At 42.4% G+C, this 20,367-nt stretch overlaps 1 protein-coding gene across 1 annotated transcript in view; it reads right to left on the reverse strand.

Annotated features, from left to right (window-relative positions):
- The window catches only part of LOC118421884 (UPF0764 protein C16orf89 homolog), a 29,037-nt gene extending 11,805 nt beyond the window's left edge, over positions 1 to 17,232 (reverse strand). The window contains exon 1 of the mRNA XM_035829390.1: positions 16,758 to 17,232. Coding sequence (XP_035685283.1) covers positions 16,758 to 17,040 — 283 coding nt within the window. The 5' untranslated portion in view covers positions 17,041 to 17,232. The remainder of the gene's footprint in view (positions 1 to 16,757) is intronic.
- Between the last annotated feature and the right edge of the window lie 3,135 nt (positions 17,233 to 20,367).

The raw sequence follows: 20,367 nt of genomic DNA on the forward strand, positions 1-20,367 counted from the left end.
TAAAGTTAGAAACTTATATTGACAGTGTCACATACACAGTACAGAAAAAAGGTAAAGGTAGTATTTCTTTTGCCTTCCCGACCGAAGTCAGATACCCATTTTTACACCTGGGTGAACTGGGGAAGGTTGTGTAAAGTGTCTTTCCCACGGTGTATCGAACTAGGGACTTCTAGAGTCGGAGCCGAACGCTCTACCAGCTTAGACACACACGACGCCAATGTGCGTGTATCTACTTGAGTTACAAATGCAAGATGACAACAACTAATCTTTTAATACTTATAGAGTAAGCCTTTGTTGCATGGATGCGTATCACACTTTAATGGCCACTTACACCTTCTGCGCGACGGCGCATTTGAAATTTCAGAATGATTCAGAATGACGTCGACGGTTTTATGCCGCAATGACCAAAAATAAAAGCTTTCTTTCGTGCAAGCGTGGTGGTCTCCATTCCTCATGAGGGTAAAGCGTGAATTTGAATAAAGTTACTCCAAATGTTCTTCAAGCAGTGACAGTTTTTAAAAGTAAGGTGCATAGTATTACCTCCAAATTTTCGACGGCGTACAGTCCATCTTGCTTTACGGAGTGTGAGAGAGTTATTCTCCTTGGTCATTCTCCGTGAACAAAATGGACTGTTAGCCGTCGAAAATTTGGAGTTAAATGTACCTTAACTTTAAAAACAGTCATTGCTTGAAGACATTATGGAGTAACTGTATCCATACGTGACTCATGAACCTCTTCAACGGTGAACTTGAATGAATATGATGCGGAGATGATTAAAAATGACACCTATTTGATTATGCTGCTTTTAATTTCCTTTCCTTGACGTTGATGTATTTCATTATGTGCCTTTACCATGCATCATCGTGCATTGCAGTTGGCCTGTAGTTGAATGTCCTTTCGCTGTAGATTCGATGCTGTTGTTTGTAAAGCACCTAATATAGACTTGCCAGGAACTTTAAAGAATGCCTCATAGGTTCCACAAAGCATCTAGGTGTCCTCTCCTCTCGTTTGCTTGTGCTTTCTCAACATTAGTCGGAGATATATAAATCCACCAAGAAATTGAATGTGGGTGGGGTTTTTTTTTATTGTCTATCCTCCGCGTCTACAAAAATTAGGAATTCTGAAAGTCGCTTCATCAGATTATCTAAGAAAATAACAACAAAAGACAATGAAAAGGTAAGAAGCTAAGTCCTTTAGGAATGATTTCTTCTTCTTCACGTGTTGGCTTTATAAGTTTGAGGAGAGAAGTCAATGTTTCTTCCCTTTTTGTTTTCATTCTGCTGCTGTCAGCTATAATCAATTTTGTTTGCCCGACTCTGTCTCCCATCGTGCGATCGATCACCGCATTTAGCCCCTATAATTAAAGTGTCGCAAAACAGCTTATCCCCGAGTTTGCTGCTTCTGTAGGCGGATTTGTGACCACCTTGGGACCTCCCCCGCGCGTGCCGGTGTCCGTGTTTCACTCCCGGTGTGACAGCTTACTTGATCTAGGGCTCAACTCAGATCTGCGTCATTCTGACTATTGGCAAATGGGCAAAATACTTTTAGGACAGATGTAGAGCAAACTTTTGGACGACTTGGGCAATTATAGGTAGACTATTTGCATTCAAGATTGTCCACAATGACACCCAAAGGACCAAGTGTGACAGCTTACTTGATTCCGGGCTCAACTTGGATCAGTGTCATTCTGAGTTCGGCTATTGGTAAATGGGCAATATCCGCTTGGGACAGACGCAGAACAAACTTTCAGACGACTTGAGTAATTATAGACAGACCATTTCCCGTGTAGATTGTTCCCAATGACACTCAAAGGACCCACCCAAGTTGGTTCTAAGGCCTAATGGCCATTGTAAATCAGTGGTAAGTTCGGAATAGATATCCAGGACCAACTAAAAGTGACCACGATGGTTTAGTGACCCTACAATAGAGGTGAATACAGCCACAAGTTTGTACATTAGTACATACATAATGAGGAACTTTGGCATGCCTTGTAAAACTGACATATATTGGCAGAAAAAAAAAAAACATGCCAGATGCAATGCCACCCTATTGTGTCTGCAATAAACATACACCGTCTGCAATATCATTTTTTCTTCTGTCCGTTTTTAAAACTTAAATAATTTTTCACAGTATCTCGGACAAGGCAATTGATGCTGTTGTAATTAAAGCAAATAAACCGATACAGAAGTATACAGATACACCCCATTGGTCACACGTGACATCTTACTCTAAGGTACATGTTACTTCCGTGAGCGTGCAACATTTACTATCCTTTCCCTCCTTTGTCCGTAACGTTGATCTTCTGGCAGATCTCCAAGTCCTCCGGGTGCCGTAAGTACTCCAAAAGTCACGAACCCTAGATTTCCGGTAGTTAGTTTGATTACTGCCGGGTACATGCAAAATGTACTACTTTTGTCTTCCAAGTTGATCTGTTGGCAAACCTCATAGTCCCTTGTTAGACCCATCAACTCCAAAAGGCACGAACCCTAGATTTCCGGTAGTTAGTTTGACTGCTGCAGGATAAGACCAAGTTCCCAGTACCACTGATATGATCTTACACCGGCAAGTCAACTGTAGGTAATGTAATAAACGTAAACACTCCAATAAAGTGTTGGAGAGGTGACATGTAGCAACGCCTCGGTGGCTTAAATTCCATGATACTCTAAGATGTGTGCCGTGAGCATGGAAGATGTACAACCATTATTTTCATTTTAACTCAACTTAATCTGTTGGCAGAGCTTCCATTCCCCCACATGACGTAATTACACTCAAAGACACGAACCCAGGACTCAAACGTAGCTATAAGTAAACACACCAACGCATTAATAGAAAGGTAATGAGTAGCAACGCCCCGAAGGTGTATTTGACACCTTGTTCTAAAATGTGTGTGCCGTGAGCAGGCAAAATGTACTAACATTTTCTTGTTTTTAGATAATGTTGATCTGTTGGCAGACCGCCCATGCAGTTTCTCTGTTAGATGCAAAGAGGCCCGATATCCGGCATTTCCGGTAGTTTGTTTGATTGCTGCCGGTTACAGTAAAGGTCGCAGTTCCGTGGACATGATCTTTCAATGACAACTTAACTGTAGCTATATAAAAAGATAAAAGCTCCAATGAAGGATAAGAAGCAACGTCTCGGTAGCTTATACGACATCTTACTCTAAGATGCAGCTTCCGTGATGCCATCAGCGTGAAGCATTTACTACTCTTTTGTTGGCCAAGATGATTTGTTTTTGGCAGAGCTCCCAGTCCCCTGTGTGACGTAAGTTCGACAAGAGTCACGAACTCAGGACTGCGTTTGATTACTGTGGGTTACAGATGAGCTCGCAGCACGACGAACATGACCTTTCACTGGTACGTCATCCGCAGCTAGTTACCAAAGCTAGTATCTCAAAGCCGTTCATAATCCTAGATAAGTTGGGACTCGTGACGAATGTCTGACTCAGTCATCTTGTGGTAGTAGGTACTGGTGACAGCAGAAATCTCCAGTCCTGATATCTTAAACCTGCTATATTTATTCACATGGCACAAAGAAGGGTGCATTGTCACAAAGGGTTTGTTTAAACGGCGTGTGTTAACATCATACAGATAACATCTTGATTACTTGCAATTTTTTTAATAACAAAGGTCTGTAACTTCCATTGTAATAGCATTGTTAGGTGAGCACCTCAACATAAGTGACGTTATGCAACAGGAAGAATTTTGCTATCAGCCTTTTCTAATTGTACGGATGAGAATTCGAAGCTGATCGGTTACGTTGTCCTCTGTTTGACACGAGGAGAAGGTTATCACCTTTTGAACTCTGCCCGGAGCACAAACCGACTGTATAGTTCCCCCTCCTCACAGCAAACCCACCTGATCCCCGGGTATTCACTCAGAAAGGCTATCAAGGGAACTACTCTAACAATCATCTTTTTTGTTTCGGCAGTCAACAGGCATGACCTATCGTACACCTGGCGTGCTATCTACATTTTGCTGCAAGCTTGCACATCGCTCACAGCTTCAATACAATGTATTTTCCCTTGCCATTAAAAAGTTTTAAATCAAAGGTGAACTATACATTCACGCCTGAATTTTTCAAAAACGCTATATTTAAACGACGAAGTTTCGCTATGTGCCTAACTGCAGGTCTAGGCTTATTTCTGTCCTTATCAGCATCATATCTACCATTTCTATTGCCACGAAATGGCCTAAGGAGACATAAACTAAAAATAGACCTTCTCCCAATGTTCCTTCCATGAGAATTTGCTTCGGGGCATCTATTATTTAGTTCCGCCGGAGGATATTACCCGCGAGGGGGAGGATTCCATATGAACATCACGTCATCTATTTTTCTCCTTAGACGTACCATAATGTGAGCTGACGGCGTGACGCTTCTGGTTCATATCACTGGGCGTCTTCGAGCTGATGGAAATCTAAGATACCATCTGAGACGTCTTATGTAACATATTACCATTGTTGCCAGACTCCAGGCCTCAAGTAAGAAGCAGAAATTGATTTGAATCGCTTGAATTGTGCCGATGGGAACTTTGAAAACATCTAAGATACCATCGGAGACTCCTTATGTAACTTCTTACAATTGCTGCCGGACTCCGGGCCTCAGACATTAATTTGAATCGCTTAGCACGTGTGGAAAACTTGCCAGAAACAAATCAAATTCCAGCAACGAAGGCGTTTGTCGTAATGACTTAAAGTAAACCTACTACCCATCGATTCCCCATAATGTTATTTGCAGTAATATATAATTCACATAAAACTTTATTGAATTACAGGCTTTTCTTGATTGAGTTTTTATCAATGTGTTCATGATGACATTAGTGCTAGAATGTTCCACCGCCTTACTCAGAACGTTTGCATTCCATAGCACAGCTGTCCGACCCACTAACGCCTTGATCGGTTGAGTGACTCCAAATTGCAGAAAGCAAGAATCGTCTCTCCCGGACGCGTGGATGAAATTGTCCGACAAATTGCTGCGTGGTGACAGCTACAATCCCATCCGCACACGCGAAACACATTACCTGCCATGCACACGGCGGCTGGAACATTGTTTCCATCAGAAGAACCATTTCAAGAGTGGGACATGGCGATCAATAGTACAGACATATTCAAACAACGATGCAACAAGCAGATCCAACTGTGCCATAAGATGGCCAAGCCAAGCCGGCCAAAGGGAGTAAAACAGGCACCAGGTATCTGCCGTCACTGAAACAGGGAGCCTGTTTGACTTCCTTTGGCAGGCTATACTCCTTTGCTAGATTTGATACTATCTTATGGCACCATTGGATATGCTTGGAGACGGTGTCCTCAAGCTACAATGGGTTCTTTTTTTTTCTTACCACTTCTACTGTAACTTCTCCGAGGCGCTTGCGCCACGGCACCAGTATTATTTCGGATCTTTAAGGTGCATTCTCAACGCACCTGCGTCACACTTGCGTCACTGCGTGGTTCGAAAGATTTTCAGAGATAAAGAAAGAACTTTCTGTGTACACTTTTTGTGTATTTTGTCGCCTTTTAAGTAAAACTTTTATGTATTACACAATATATAAATCATAGAAAATCGGAGAAAATAACAAAACAGTGACGCAGTGAACTTATCGGAGAAAATAACAAAACAGTGACGCAGTGAACGAACCCCGTAGTGACGCAAGCTTGACGCAAGTGCGGTGAGAGTCTACCTTTACATCTGAGTTAGGGTAGCAGCAGTTTTTATAGTCTATCACTTCCCAGGGGACCATTTTACCTATTCATGGCACCAGATGATTTCATGAACTAATATCGTAAACCAGCTCGTCTATGCACACGGTCTATTTTACGTTATTGTACGCAACCTAATCCTATATATTTTACACAACTGCAAAGTGCCTTGAAGGTCTAAGCCACGACGTGGCGTCCTATTTACAGTTATTGGTCAACCGCCAAGGTTACCAGTAAAATGCTAGGTACAGGCCTTGACTGTTTGCAATGTTTTTATATTCATGGACATCTCTCCGCGTTCTGCCACATCAGAGACATGAAAGTATGTGTTTTGACATTGGAGACCTTGAAAAAGGCAGCAGAAATTGGTTATTTTGCATTTTTTTTCACTCATCGTCTTTCTTACATCTTTTGTTTTAATGTTGTCGCTTTGAAGGACATGCAACAACTTTTACCTATCTATTCAAAGGCTCTTCTTGAGAGTTAGCCATAGGAATAGATAAAACGAATAGGTTTTGCCCAAGGCACATAGGGGTGGGTCTGTACTCTCATTGTGGTCCAATTCACGAGCCATGTTCCACCAAGAAAACCAACGTGTAAGTATGACCCACTTGAAACCATGATGCTAGAGAAGGTCACCCAATTACATATATACCTCTTCTGTATTGGCTGACCAAATAGGTCATTGCACATGTATAACTGTCCATTTTGCTGAGTCGTGACACTATCCTTACCGTCGTACCGTAAGTGCATACCATCTGTGGCAGGAAAGCCTTCTAGAAGGGCATCCATAATGAAACCCTGCACCCTGCAGGGGTGTCGGCTTCCAACACCTGAGACTCCATTTACGCCTTCTCCGGGGATTTGAGCGGGGTGTTGAGTTTAATTGTTTGTGAAAATGAAGCAAATGGCTCGAAGCTTTCACCACGATCTTTCAGCTGCACCATGCAAAAACGTTTCTAAAATGTCTGGTTATTTTTTGTTGTTATATGATATCGTTTGCTAGTTTGTATGTACTATAAATGTATGTAGTATGCATGACGAATTTATATCACCGGTTTATATCAATGCATCAATCTGTATGCATGAGTTTGTTTTTTATTTGGCGTTCTCGTGCCGTAACTCATCCTCAATGTCCCGTCACGTGTTCTCTCCTGACGGTGCCCTTATCATCTCCACTCGTCATTTCCGATCACCGGTCCGGATCAACCCGGTTAATTACTAAGGTCATGTGTCGCCACTGATTCCATCAATAAACCATACCGCCATTTTGGAACCATCAATATTTGAAGGTCATACATTCATTCCGTTGCTTTAGGGACCTGACGAGTTACCAGAGGAAGTTTGATCTGCCAGGTTGTATCCTCATCAAAGCCTCCGACGTTCGTAGAGCGACAACCTCGCAAGACGAAATTTAGCCCTGCTAACTCTAACCTTTCATGTCTCAAATGTACATTAGGGAAGATCTTTGTACATTCGAGCTTCTGTACCTCTAAGCCATCACGTGAATCAATTAAAGAGTCTGCACGAAGCCGATAAAGATCGATAAGGTATTTGAAAGCTTATATGATGAAGCAGGTCATCTGGAAAAATCACCGACCTGTCCTCCCGTGGACAGTCTGGACTAGGAGATAACTGGACAATTCTGGCACTAAAGATCGAACCTCGTGGATTCTTTATCCATTAAAGTTGAGTTCAAGTTAAACAATTGGAAGCAAGTCAAAGAAATAATGTTGTTGCAGCTCGTTACGCTATATGTATGTCGACTTTAAGGAACATTTCAAAGTCAAGTGCAGGTTGATGGTTGAAGTTTTATGAGACGTCTGCTGAATTCAACGTAAAGTCAGCACTTTTGTGTCGTGTTCAGTGTTGCGTGGGTGCCAAATGTTAAAGAGATAGCGGTTAAATGCTTTGACACAAGCCTGGGGCACTTAACGACCTAAAAAAATCGTTCCAATAAGGTAATCTAAGACCCATGTCCATTAGGCAAACCTTTTTGAAATAGCAGCCATCACTCAACACCGTCGAATAACAGACCTGCATAAAAGGCCAGCACTTTAACTTTACATACTATGTTTCTTGTAGAGAGGTAAATCAGTGCAATGAATCAAACATCACCACATTGGGTCATTTGTTCAAGCAGCTTCTGTCCCAGAAAAACACATAGCGTTGCCGTAGCCGTAGAAGCTTTATTGCATAGAGAAATCTTGGCACAGATTGGACACTTGATAAAACAGGACACGATTTGTCAATTGGTCAATTGCAAATGGACGACACAAAGTTGTTAGTCTGACATTTGCCTGACCTAAAAACCGGTGTGTTTTCCAACACACTTAGCTAACAGTGCGAGCCATTCTGATTGACTGGAAAGCCTCTAATTTGAACATCTTCCATTACTCCAAATACACCATTTCCACCACGACAGTACATGGGAGGTCAGCGACCGTAAAGCTCTGGCCTCCAGCCGACATGAAGAGCTGGTTCTTACATGTACGTAGCTTTCCATATTGTTTGTTTGGGTGGACAGCCTATAGTTGATCGAACTCCATGGTGAACGTAATACTAGGTGTCTTACACTGTTCCAGAAACGAAAAAAAAGAATAATTACAATTACCAAAGTTATTGAGCCACATTTGCAATGGATGTTTATAAAATTCGTTGTTTCCTAGAACTATCTTACAACCTGAGTAACATAGACTACTGATATGCGGCGAAGATGATGATGATGAAGTACTGTGGATATTCCTCATTAGATAACTTAAACCAGAGTCGTTATAACAGCTACATAGAGAACGTTATAGCCAATCATATGTGCCGTTGATTCCAAGGTTGAGAGAAACCCAGTTGCACATTCCATTACCTAGTTGGCTTTCTAATAAAAAGATCTGATATTGAATTTCATAGACTGCACGGCACAAAGCAGTAGTAAACATAGTCGACACAAAACCGCTATAAACTCAGTTTAGACCTGACATCATAGACATCGCAGCCAAAGCCTCGATTTTATAAACGTACTAGCTGACACAGAAAAGCGAATGCACTGTGGTTTCTGAGATTGAAATTTCCCATTCGGTAATACCATTATCTAGTTGGCTTCCTAATAAAAACTATATAACATTGTGATTGCATTTCATAGACTGCACGTTAAACCTAGTCGACGCAAAACCACTTTAAATTCAGTTACGCCCTGACATCCTAGACATGGCAGCCAACGCCTCAAAATACCGAGCAGTCTATGAAATGCAATGTTAGAGGCATTTATAAACTTACATCTGACAGAGACAATCGAATGTTCCGTTGCTTCTGAGGTCGAAAGAACCCAGTTGTATACTGGTTCCCATCCGGTAATACCATTATCTAGTTGGCTTCCTAATAAAAACTATATAACATTGGCAGCGCATTTCATAGACTGCACGGTAAACATTGTCGACGTAAAACGGCTATAAACTTAGTTTAGCCTTGACATCCAAGACATCGCAGCCAAAGCCTCTATTTTTATAAACTTACTCATCAGTGTGTGGCTACCTCGGCCCGTAATCCCTTTACTACACGAGGGCTTTTCCAGACAGCCCCATGCATTATTCAGTGCTTTTACAGTCCCCGTTTTTACGGTGTCAGGTTCTACCACTATCCGACTGACCAGCTTCCCACTGTAAGTACCTCAGCAAACAGATTGGTGAGCATTTCATGTTGACTGGCCAAGCGAGCTGTCTGAAAACGATTTGTGCAGGAGAGATGGTCCTCTTTATTGCCATTTGTAAATTGCTCTCAATGCAATATACAGTGTGCTTTGCGTCAGAAAATTCATTTCCGCCTCCCCAATATCTCGTTAGCAGCGACAAGTAAAGTAAATTGTCGTGTTAGGACAACGAATGGAATTTACGACCGGCGGGTGAGAGGAACCAGGCAGGCCTAGCCTCCTTCGCAGACATCCTGTTGGGCTGAATTTTTTGCGGGGAAGCGCTGGTTCAAATTTTCAGCATGGGCTACGCGGTAACTCCCTATCATCTTGTGGAATTAGACAACCTTAACCTATGTTAATAATCAGCCCTACAACAATAACAAGTTTAAAAAAGACCTACATGACGTCTGCAAATGAGGCTAAGATAGACAAATCTGGAGGCGAATAAGTCGTGAAATAACGCCGAAATAAACTGATACCAGTGCTGTGTAATACTTCTATGTCGCCATTTCATTAGATCTGTATCACTTGCAGTTACACACGGGTCGCTATATATGCCATGTCACATATATCATATTCTGTACCAGCATTAGAGGACATCAGCTTCCCTGTTCGTTGCAGTGCTACAATGTATTGATTTTTTTCAGTCTTCATTTGTTAAATGTATGCCTTATAACTTAATCATGTAATCATCCAATATCAAAAGTGGTCACACTGTCAGATTGGGTATCTGGTGCTAAAACGCAATGGGGGGATAATAGAATTTGATTTCCTTTTCTTCTCTTAGTCAATCTCTGCCAGGCAGCCAAATGCAGACCAGGACAAAGTAATGCACACAAAAAGTACTTTTGTAATTCAAAAAAAAAAAAAAACAGTCAAAGATACTTAGCTTATATGTAGAGCCGCGAAAAATTTAAACCTATCGAGCGTTATTAACAGTGAATGCTTTCCCTTTTAGCACATTTGCAATTGAATTTGAATCAAACTCTTGACGATTAAGTACTTATTCGTGTTTAACGACTACAACCTGGCACAACACAATTTTATTACTACACATTATAAGATGATATCTTAATCATGGAGAGGTCAACCATTTAACTTGCCAGCCAATAAGATGGTGGAAAAACTCATAACAACTTGACTAAGACTTAAAACTTCGTCGGGAGTGTTTCACGCCCAAACCGGATTTGTAGCCACCCCCGCGCTTCCCCGCCAAGTAATCTGGTGCAGGCCCAGCAATGCAGGGGTGTAGTAACAAGATTAAGCACTCTGCCGAAATGTGCCAACACCAACAACTGATAAGAAAGCCATTTAACAGGACTTTTTAATCCTACTCTAGCACCTCCATACGATGTAGAGCCTTAATCGTCTCCGTCCAGTAGATTGCTTGAACATGAAAAGTTAATAACTTACTTAGCTGTATTCATATATTCCTCGTATAATTTCTGTTTATGTTTTGAACAATAAATTAGCAAATAGATCATACGAATCAATATCAGATATAGACTAGTGCTGTGGTTTCTTGTGATTGTGTCATTTGGTAAAAGTTTCCCTTTTTTTGTCTTCAAATTTCGCTTTTTACTGCTATCCTCCAGCCGTACAAGTGACATCTTCAACGGTATTTTCTTTTTGATAACGACTTGTTCATTAATGTATAGTGTTTTGACCGGCCTACTCGGCATTGGATTGCTATTTACGATCGCAGTAAACTTAAAATACCATCTTCCGTCATTCATGGGGCAGACCACAGCCCTACGCTGTAAACTTTATGGCGTTAATCGGGAAAATAAGACCACTTTACCTGCTAACATCGTTTATTTTCTACTTTTCTTATTAGACGGTATCCATAGGGTTTACATGCAGTTCCACGAGTATATCTTCTGACAGAGTTGCCTCGCTGATTAAAATCCCTTTGAAAAATTGGTTCATCTCGTAACGGATATTAGACGATACCTTCGACCTGTAGGGGTTTCCCAGGGGCAATAAAAAAAGTGGAGGGTAGTCAGGTGCGCCTGAGGACGTTTATACAAGCTGCAATGTAGTTTCTATAGTCAACATGGCTGCATAACGAGCAGTTAGCCATTGCGGTGTGCAACATAAACGCTGTAGAGGATGTTCAGCACCAAGGACAGGTCTATAAACACCCCTGCATGAAACGATATAGAGGTCTGCAAATGATGTTCAGCACCAAGGACAGGCCATAGTCATCGTCTGCAGCTACTTCAAAGAGAGCCTTCATTTGAGGGAAGCAAAAATTACATGTACCGGGGTGCTGGTAAAAACGATAAAAACATATGATAATGATGATTTAAATGTTGATTAAAAACCATGAGAAAGCTTTGTAAAAAGCTCTCAATTGCACAATGGTAGACTACTATCAAATATACTCATAGCAAAAAAACACACCAAAAGTACCAGGGATAACGGTAACCCAAAGCATTAACCGCAAACCCACCGCAAGGGCACTAGTTCACGATCAATCTGAAAGAAAACGCTATTTATATACGTACCGAGAATAAACCCTTACCAAGATAACGAATAATAAAATCGTACCAACGGCATAAGATATAGCCCTCTATCAAGAGCACCAGTGATAAAAGTAACGTGATAAACTAATACCCAGGTGAATTAAAGATAAATTCGTCCCGACAGCGTCTAAAATAACCCTGTGCCATATAAAACTGACGAAATTGTACCCGTGTCGAAATCATTGATGTTTCTGGGCTTGAGTAGTTGTGAATATTGTGTCTTTATAATACGCCTTGGCACTTATCGATCTGGTGCCCACAAAAAGATAAGGCGATCCATCTTTCGCGTATAAAGTAAACGGAAGGATAGCTTTTGGCAAACAAAGACGCCCAATGGGGAAGCGAATGTTTAACATGTTTCTTTTGTAGAGGGCAAAGTGTAGCGAACACGGCAACCTACATTTACTTACCGATTCAAATGTGTTTATGTTCTATTATCAGATATATGATGAAGACATCTCTATTGGTGCATACATCACTGAACTCCCAGTGGTGCAGTTACCTGGCATCATCCGCTTCCTGTAATATCCACGGGCGGGCTATTACTATTCTGGAAATAAGGGGGCATTCGTGAATGTTTCTCGGTGGGGAGGTTTACGTTATTTAGAAGTAAACGATTCTACTTGTACCATTTTGAGGCTTGCAAGTACTACATTCCACGAAAGCAATATTCCCACGTCAGATAGTGCATAGGGCGGTGCCCATCTCCGTTTTATAAGCCCTTGGGCCACACAACCACGTGCAATCACTCCAGTAGGGACTGATCCACTGTTAGTGGCGTGTGTTTAATCATACTGTACCTAAATGCTGAATGCTAAGCAGAGAATGCAGCGATGGCATATGAATACTGAGAATTAAGTGCTAACTACTGGATATCATCCTAGTGTCTATGCTTCTTCAATACGATAATGTCTTAATTATGACGATGGCAATTTTGCAATTTTTAATTCTTTACCATGACTTGCCAGGGGATCGTACCGGCCTTCAAAATGCAATGATAGGCGAAAACTGTAACCACTGGGCCATTGCAGCCATTCTTGTCAAAAAGATCAATTCTTTAAAAACGAGAGAGTTCAAGCACCTGGCATATGAGGAAACTTGGCAGACAATGTTGTGAGAGAATAGTGATCGATGACACTGCTGGGATCGATGTTCACTTCCTGGGAGAAAACAACACTGTAATTGGTGTTTGCTTTCCCCGATCCCTTCCGTTCCTTCAGGGATTAAATACACATACACAACAGCACTCTCATTTCCCAACAAAGAAATGTAGGTCGAACTAGCTAGGCATCGCCGAGACCTGCAGTGCCGACTGAACACTTTATATCCATTACACTCGATACAAGATGTTCCATTGTCCTAATTTTTCCGCTTGCCGAAGCAACAACGCCCATTGATCTTTCACGCGAAGAAACGAGAGCGGGAAGACCTGGTGCTATTGATTCACCCAAGCGCGATCCCTGGAACTTCATATTCATGCGCGCCGCTTAAATCATTAATGGTGTGTTTAAGACAGCATGCTGTAATTACATAAAAATGTAGAAACTGCTCTAAAAGCCTACCGCTCCATGCACCACTTTCGATTCCCCCGCGCGTAAACTGCGTTTTCCTTCATTTCATTGCTAATTCAGAGCAATAATTACCAAATTTAGTTAATATCGCTTCATATTTATGTGCGCCGCTTAAATCATTAATGGTGTGTTTAAGACAGCATGCTGTAATTAGAAACTGCTCTAAAAAGCTACGCACCACTTTCGATTCCCCAGCGAGTAAGCTGAGTTTTCCTTCATTTCACTGATAATTCAAGGCAATAATGACCGAATTTTGTTAATATCGCAACTAATTCCCAGACGTGTCCGCCGAATTCCCCGCGGGATCTACAAGAGCGCAGAGCAATCAGCGAAGAACGGAATGGGTGTCTATTAACGAGTTCAACAATCAGATAACACCTCCAAAATCAATGAGCTGAAAACATGACCATTTTACAAGCTTTTTTGTCAACTGGATACTGCGAAGACTTGAATTCTGTGCCATTTTTTTCTGATGATTTCTTGTCTTTGTGCTGTACAAATCTGTGCTGATTGTTTACATTAATGCAAGTTGTACGGTCTGGCGGTGAGGCTTTCTCTTTCGGTCTGACCGAATTAAACAATAAGATCATACCTACAAAATCAATGAGCATTCACATGACCATTTTCTAAGCGTTTTGTCAACTGGAAGCCGCGAACACTTTTATCTTTTACAAAGGTTGTCTGATTACTGATTTCTGGTTATCTCTCCAGTACAAATTTGTCCTGCCGGTTAACATGAATGCAGGTTGGCGTCTGTCTCTCTGGCCTGTCCGAATAATTGAACTTCTGGGTTACGGGCCAATTGCCCTTCCTCCAATCTAGTGATATTCCATTTGTCCTATTTTTGGTCCTTCTCTCCGGTACAAATCTGTCCTGCCGGTTAACATGAATGCAGGCTGTATGGCCTTATTACTGCGTCTGTGTCTCAGGCCTGTCCGAATAATTGAACTTCTGGATTGACTCAGGGTCACCGGCCAATTGCGCTTCTCTCAAATCTAGTGATATATCATTTGTCTTATGACAAATTTCTGGTCTTTCTTTCCGGTACAAATCTGTCCTGTTAGTTAACATGAATGCAGGTTGGGCGGTCTGACAGTGCGACTGTCTCTCCGGCCTGTCCGAATAATTGAACTTCCGGATTGACTCAGGGTTACGGGCCAATTGCCCTTCCTCCAATCTAGTGATATTTCATTTCTCCGATTTTTGGCCCTTCTCTTTGGTACAGATCTTTCCTGTCGGTTACAATCAATGCAGGTTGTACGGCCTGGCACTGAGGTTGTCTCTTTCGGTCTGACCGAGTTCAACAATGAGGTAATACCTACAAAATCAATGAGCTTTCACATGACCATTTTCTAAGCGTTTGGTTAACAGGATGCCATGAGCACTTTTATCTTTCAATAACGTTCTTTGGTGACTGATTTTTGGTCCTTCTCTCCGGTACAAATCTGTCCTGCCGGTTAACATGAATGCAGGCTGTATGGCCTTATTACTGCGTCTGTTTCTCAGGCCTGTCCGAATAATTGAACTTCTGGATTGACTCAGGGTCACCGGCCAATTGCGCTTCTCTCAAATCTAGTGATATATCATTTGTCTTATGACAAATTTCTGGTCTTTCTTTCCGGTACAAATCTGTCCTGTTAGTTAACATATTAAATGCAAGTTGTACGGTCTAGTACTGCGTCTGTCTCTCTGGCCTGTCCGAATAATTGAACTTCCGGATTGACTCATGGTCACGTGCCAATTGCGCTTCCCCCCAATCTAGTGATATTTCATTTGTCCGATGACTGATTTTTGGTCCTTGTTTCCTGTCCTTCTTTCCGGTACAAATCTGTCCTTGCTGCCGGTTAACATGAATGAAGGTTGTAGGTTCTTGTACTCAGATCATGCGGCTGTCTCTTTCGACCTGTCCGAGTTCAACAATCAGGCAATTCCTACAAAATCAATGAGATTTTACATGAACATTTTCCAAGCTATTGTCAACTGGAAGCCGCGAACACTTTCATCTTATGCCAACTCTGTCCATTAATGCAGGTTGTACGGTCTGATACTGCGGCTGTCTCTCCGGCCTGTCCGAATAATTGAACTTCCGGCTTGACTCGGGGTCACGGACAGATGTCGGAGCCAATTGCACTTCCCCCCAATCTCCGCGCGCCGATGAACAGCAGCGCCGGGACAGGGTTACAGATGGCCGATGTCACCGCGATGGCGAACCTGGAAACCGATAACGTCGATACACCGATACCGGCGGTAACTGAACGGTGCTGGGGGAGGCTTTGGGGGCTCTCCTGGCGGCTGTAGGACCGATCGAGGCGCGACCTGCAGTTCTAATCTGTCACTAATAAACTGTTACAGTTTGATCTAAACCTGTGGCGTAATGAAAATTAATGGCACGGGTCTAGGGTAACCTTATTTATCTCCTAAGACCCCGATGTTACTCATCGATTCTTATGTGTGGAAATCAGAGTCAGACAAGTAAAGGTGTGTTCAAGCCAGCACGCACCTGTACCTGTAACAATATGCAGGTATTTCCCAGGTAGCAGCTAGAATTTTACCTTATTTATCTCCTAAGACCTCGATGTTACTTATTGATTCTCACTTGTGTGAAAATCGGAGTCAGAGAAGTAAAGGAGTGTTCATACCTGCGCACACCTGTAACAAGTAGCGAGTATTTTGCAGGTGGCAGCTAGCTGGTAACCTTATGTATCTCATAGACGTCAATGCTACTTAATGAGTCTCATGTCTGGAATATCGGAGTCAGGCAACTAGAGGTGTGTTCAGGCCATTACACACCTGTAACGATGTGCAGGTATTTGCAGGTGGCGGCCTGCGCCATATAAATATAGGGTCTGTAAGCGGACGGACAGATTGCCACAATGGGACTTGGTAACAAATTGTTCCGGCGATTGTTCTGACAGTAGATCAATGTAACAACCTACAGAACGACCCGCAGTTATTGTTGCCACAGAAAGTGGCCATATTCCATTCGTAAATCAGGCCGAGGTGGCGAGTTGCAGCCTTTAGTGATATAATGGGTTCATAACAGTCACTATCATTGGGGCGATAAAGGTTAAAATGGATTGGCACAGAGTAATATGGCAAATCTCAATCCGTGCCGTATCTCTTATTTAAATTAATCGAGAGCTTCAAAATCAAGTCGAAAGACATCAGCTTCCACTGTTGGTGTAAAATGCAATGATGCATCATGAAAAGGTTGGTATTAGTCATACAACTAAGGCAATATAAACTTTATCTCTTATTCCCAAATACTGAATCTACAACTGACCTTCCGCTATCCTAAGCCCGTACAGTCCGTCCAGGTTGATGTCCCGGTAAGACCGCCGGAAGAAGTCCACGGTCCACTCCAGCGCCTCCACCACGTCCCACAGCGCCCGGTCCTGCCTGTCCGATCTGCCGACCGGGTCTCCCCTGCCAGCCGGGCGGGCCTCCCTCTCCCCGCGCCCGTCGGGGGGATCCTTGCGGTGCGGTGTCCCCTGAGACGGGCCCGACCACAAGGCTCCCACACACAGCACCAACAGGACCAGCCGAGTCTGCCTTCCTACCCCCATCGTTAACCTCCTGGCGACTGCCGGTAGAACAGGGCGGCCACGCGTGAGCCTCTCCAAATCTCGCAGCCCCCTCAGGAACGGAGGCGTGAAGAGGTGACCTCTGACCCATCCCTGATTGCGCAGCCGGTGGAATTAATCCTCCGCCGGTCCCGTGCCAGATAAACGTCACACTAACTGCTCAATTTGGCTGCCGAATCGTCTGAGGAAACACTCCTCTGTGGATAACGCTTGGGGATACAGGCTGGGTACCAGAACGTACTGATGATCGCACTGACTCAGAGTGACTAGTCATGAGAAGAGAGGATGCGATAGTTTCATCATGAGAAAGAATAATTAGAGCAAAATTGTATTTTCCATTTAGAGATCAAGTTAAGAAATGGGTTGATCTAAACATAATACATCCAGCTTACAGTGCGGGAAGGGAGTGATGGTAATATCTTGATCCTGATGAAGGAGAAGCAGAAAGATGAAAAGAAAGAGTCACTGGTCGAGACACAAAAACTGTTTCAGGGACCACGCTGAATCATAAATGATTGATTTAAAGGACAAAAAGCATAGTTGTATTGAACGGTTGATATTGTGCAGCACTGTAAGAACCGTAGATAAAAGAGGAATATATTGATACCGACAGTACAATCCAAAGGGACGAATTAACTGTGCGAGAGATGTGGATATAGGGTTAAATGACTTAATGTACCAACTGGGAAATATGGCCGCAAAAACGACTTAGATTGATGAATGGATAACATAATAACAGAAGAGATTCGCATTGTCTCGACCATTGAAAGGGGGGCAGAAAGGAGGACATATCTAATCCCTATGTTTATACCCTAGATAAGCCACTCATTTATCTCAACTCTCCTAAAAAGGTATCCTCACCCAGAACAATCACGTAAGAATTGGGTTCTCTTCTAAGAGAATCATCCATCACTTTCAGGTGATCTTAATAATCATGTAAGGAAAATCATATTTTCTATTCAGCGTTTTATTATCTCTAGATCTGGTCACAAAGAAGGGCGACTAGGGACAAATTTCACTCCTTTTCCTCTAGTAAATATCCAAAATACCACACAAAACGCGTCTGATGGCATCACACCTCCTCCGTTCACAATATTTATGAACTTGTAGATATGCCCGTAATGCATATATTCCCAATAGCGGGATGATATTGGCACCGCTCATATGGTGTACACATAGAGGCCCATAAGTTTCGCGGCATCGATTTTTTTGGGGTGTGCCTCGGCGCGCCTGTTCCCCTCCTGCCAGCCATTCACACCTGGTTTGATGAGACAATTCGCTCCTCTCTCCACCTCAGTACCTCCAGCACCCGTAAAACCGTTTCCTGAAGCTGGGATATAAAAATAACAAATACGCCCGCGCCGCATCTATACATCAGAACATCTGCAGGCGTTATAGCGTCACTCCCGACTGATAGCTGGAGTTTATGACCCAATTATGAACAAGTAAGCATATGATTGTCCTGATGAGATGCCGGGGTCGGTGCCGCTATATTTACATTAACGGCCCCGAATCGGAAAGGACGAGGAGTTTTAATGATATGAAATAGACTATAACACCCGGAAACTGGTAATTGAAGACACAAAAATAGTCGGTGACAACTATTCATCCCCGTGTTTACGAGATGTGAGACGAGTAATAAGACTACCAATAACCTTTATCATTGTAGTCCAGACAGGGATATGCGCGATTAATAAAACTCTAGCTTACCGTTTGAAGGAGCTTTCACAATGGTAGTCATATTGATGGAGATTGAACTTCAAGGTAGAACATAATGTAGTATGAAATGAATTAAGGTTTACGATAAATGCTGTAGATGCATATGGCTTGACGTTTCAGGCATCATCTTCTACATCCTCAGTCCCAAATGATGAAAGATAGTAGATGATATCTGAAACTTCTGACCACTTAATGAATCTATCCAGTTAATGAATAATTTTGCATTATCTAATGCATGAAAGGTATTGTTTAGGCTGGATTTGTTTTGAGAAAAATTACCATGTTGGATTTTCTCAGGATTTTGTCAAGCGAATCTTTCATATTTGATATCTTATGGCTCATAAATAGCCTAGAAGGTTGCAATTATGATTGTTTTATACCAGTTCAACATATCTATGCCCTTGCTATCTGCCCTGTCTCCCTATAGAACATTTGGAATCTGTGCTTTTGAGGATCGTTCAACCTACCAAAGTTTGAAAGGATCAGCCGAACAGATGGTGGGGGAATCTGCTACCCAGAGGCCTGACAGTTGATTTGACTGAAACAAATCCCGAAGCATACCAGCTTGATGCCTAGTCTCTAACCCAGGTTCCGAGGCAATGGCTGGTGTTTTATATTCTTCAGGTTGATGAGATGCCCATAGCCATGAAATATCAATGGTCATTGATATCATTCGAAAAAAAAAACTCAATAGAAGAGATCAATAAAAGATCGTGGTAAGACTTCATTGAAAGACCATGGAGATCTCTTAAAGACATTGAAAGGTCATTGAAATACTATTGATAAACCTTGTAGACCATTAAAAGACTTTGAAGATCATAAAAATTATTAGAAGATTGACCTTGGAGATCATGAAAATATCGTTAACATTGAGATCATCCGAAGGTAAGAGATGCTGGAGATCATTCAACTCTCCCTGAAAGACCATTAAGAGACAAGTCAAAGTTTTAGTTCCTCAACTATCTCTCAACTGTTTCACATCTGGGGAATTCCCACTTAAAGTAAGTACTGCTTTCAGATTGCTACTGTAAGAGCATAGACATTTTCTGCAACATTGGCCATACAATGTTGCAGAAAATGACAACAACCAGAACATTAGATAACAGTACGTGACCTGCAGGTAAGATAGGAACATACAAGCGCCAAATCCTGCTGTCCAGGCTATCTGGAAAATCCCTGAGTCACCAACCTCAAGTATCTCCCAACCGATTCACTACTTGATACTTGATGTACTACTTTCAGGTCGCAAAGACATTTTCCGCAATGTTGGCCATACAATGTTGCAGAAAATGACATCAACCAGTACATTAGACATGTTAGATAGCAATACGTGACCTGTAGGCAAAACCTGAAACACGAAAGCGCCATATCCAGGGAGCCTGCTGTCCAGGCTATGTCTACCGAAGTATTTGATACAAGACAAAGACGTCCCAGCGGTCATGCGTCACGCGAAGCGCTCGTCAATTATACATGAGCGCAAATCAGTTCTGCTACTCTAACGTGATTGTCTGGGAAGTCACGCGGCATGCAGCCGGGAGGGCCGGGAACTTGTGCATGGAGAAACTGCACGACTAGAATCTAAAGGTTCAG

Source organism: Branchiostoma floridae, chromosome 8 (genome assembly GCF_000003815.2).
Source record: "Branchiostoma floridae strain S238N-H82 chromosome 8, Bfl_VNyyK, whole genome shotgun sequence".
NCBI lineage: Eukaryota > Metazoa > Chordata > Leptocardii > Amphioxiformes > Branchiostomatidae > Branchiostoma > Branchiostoma floridae.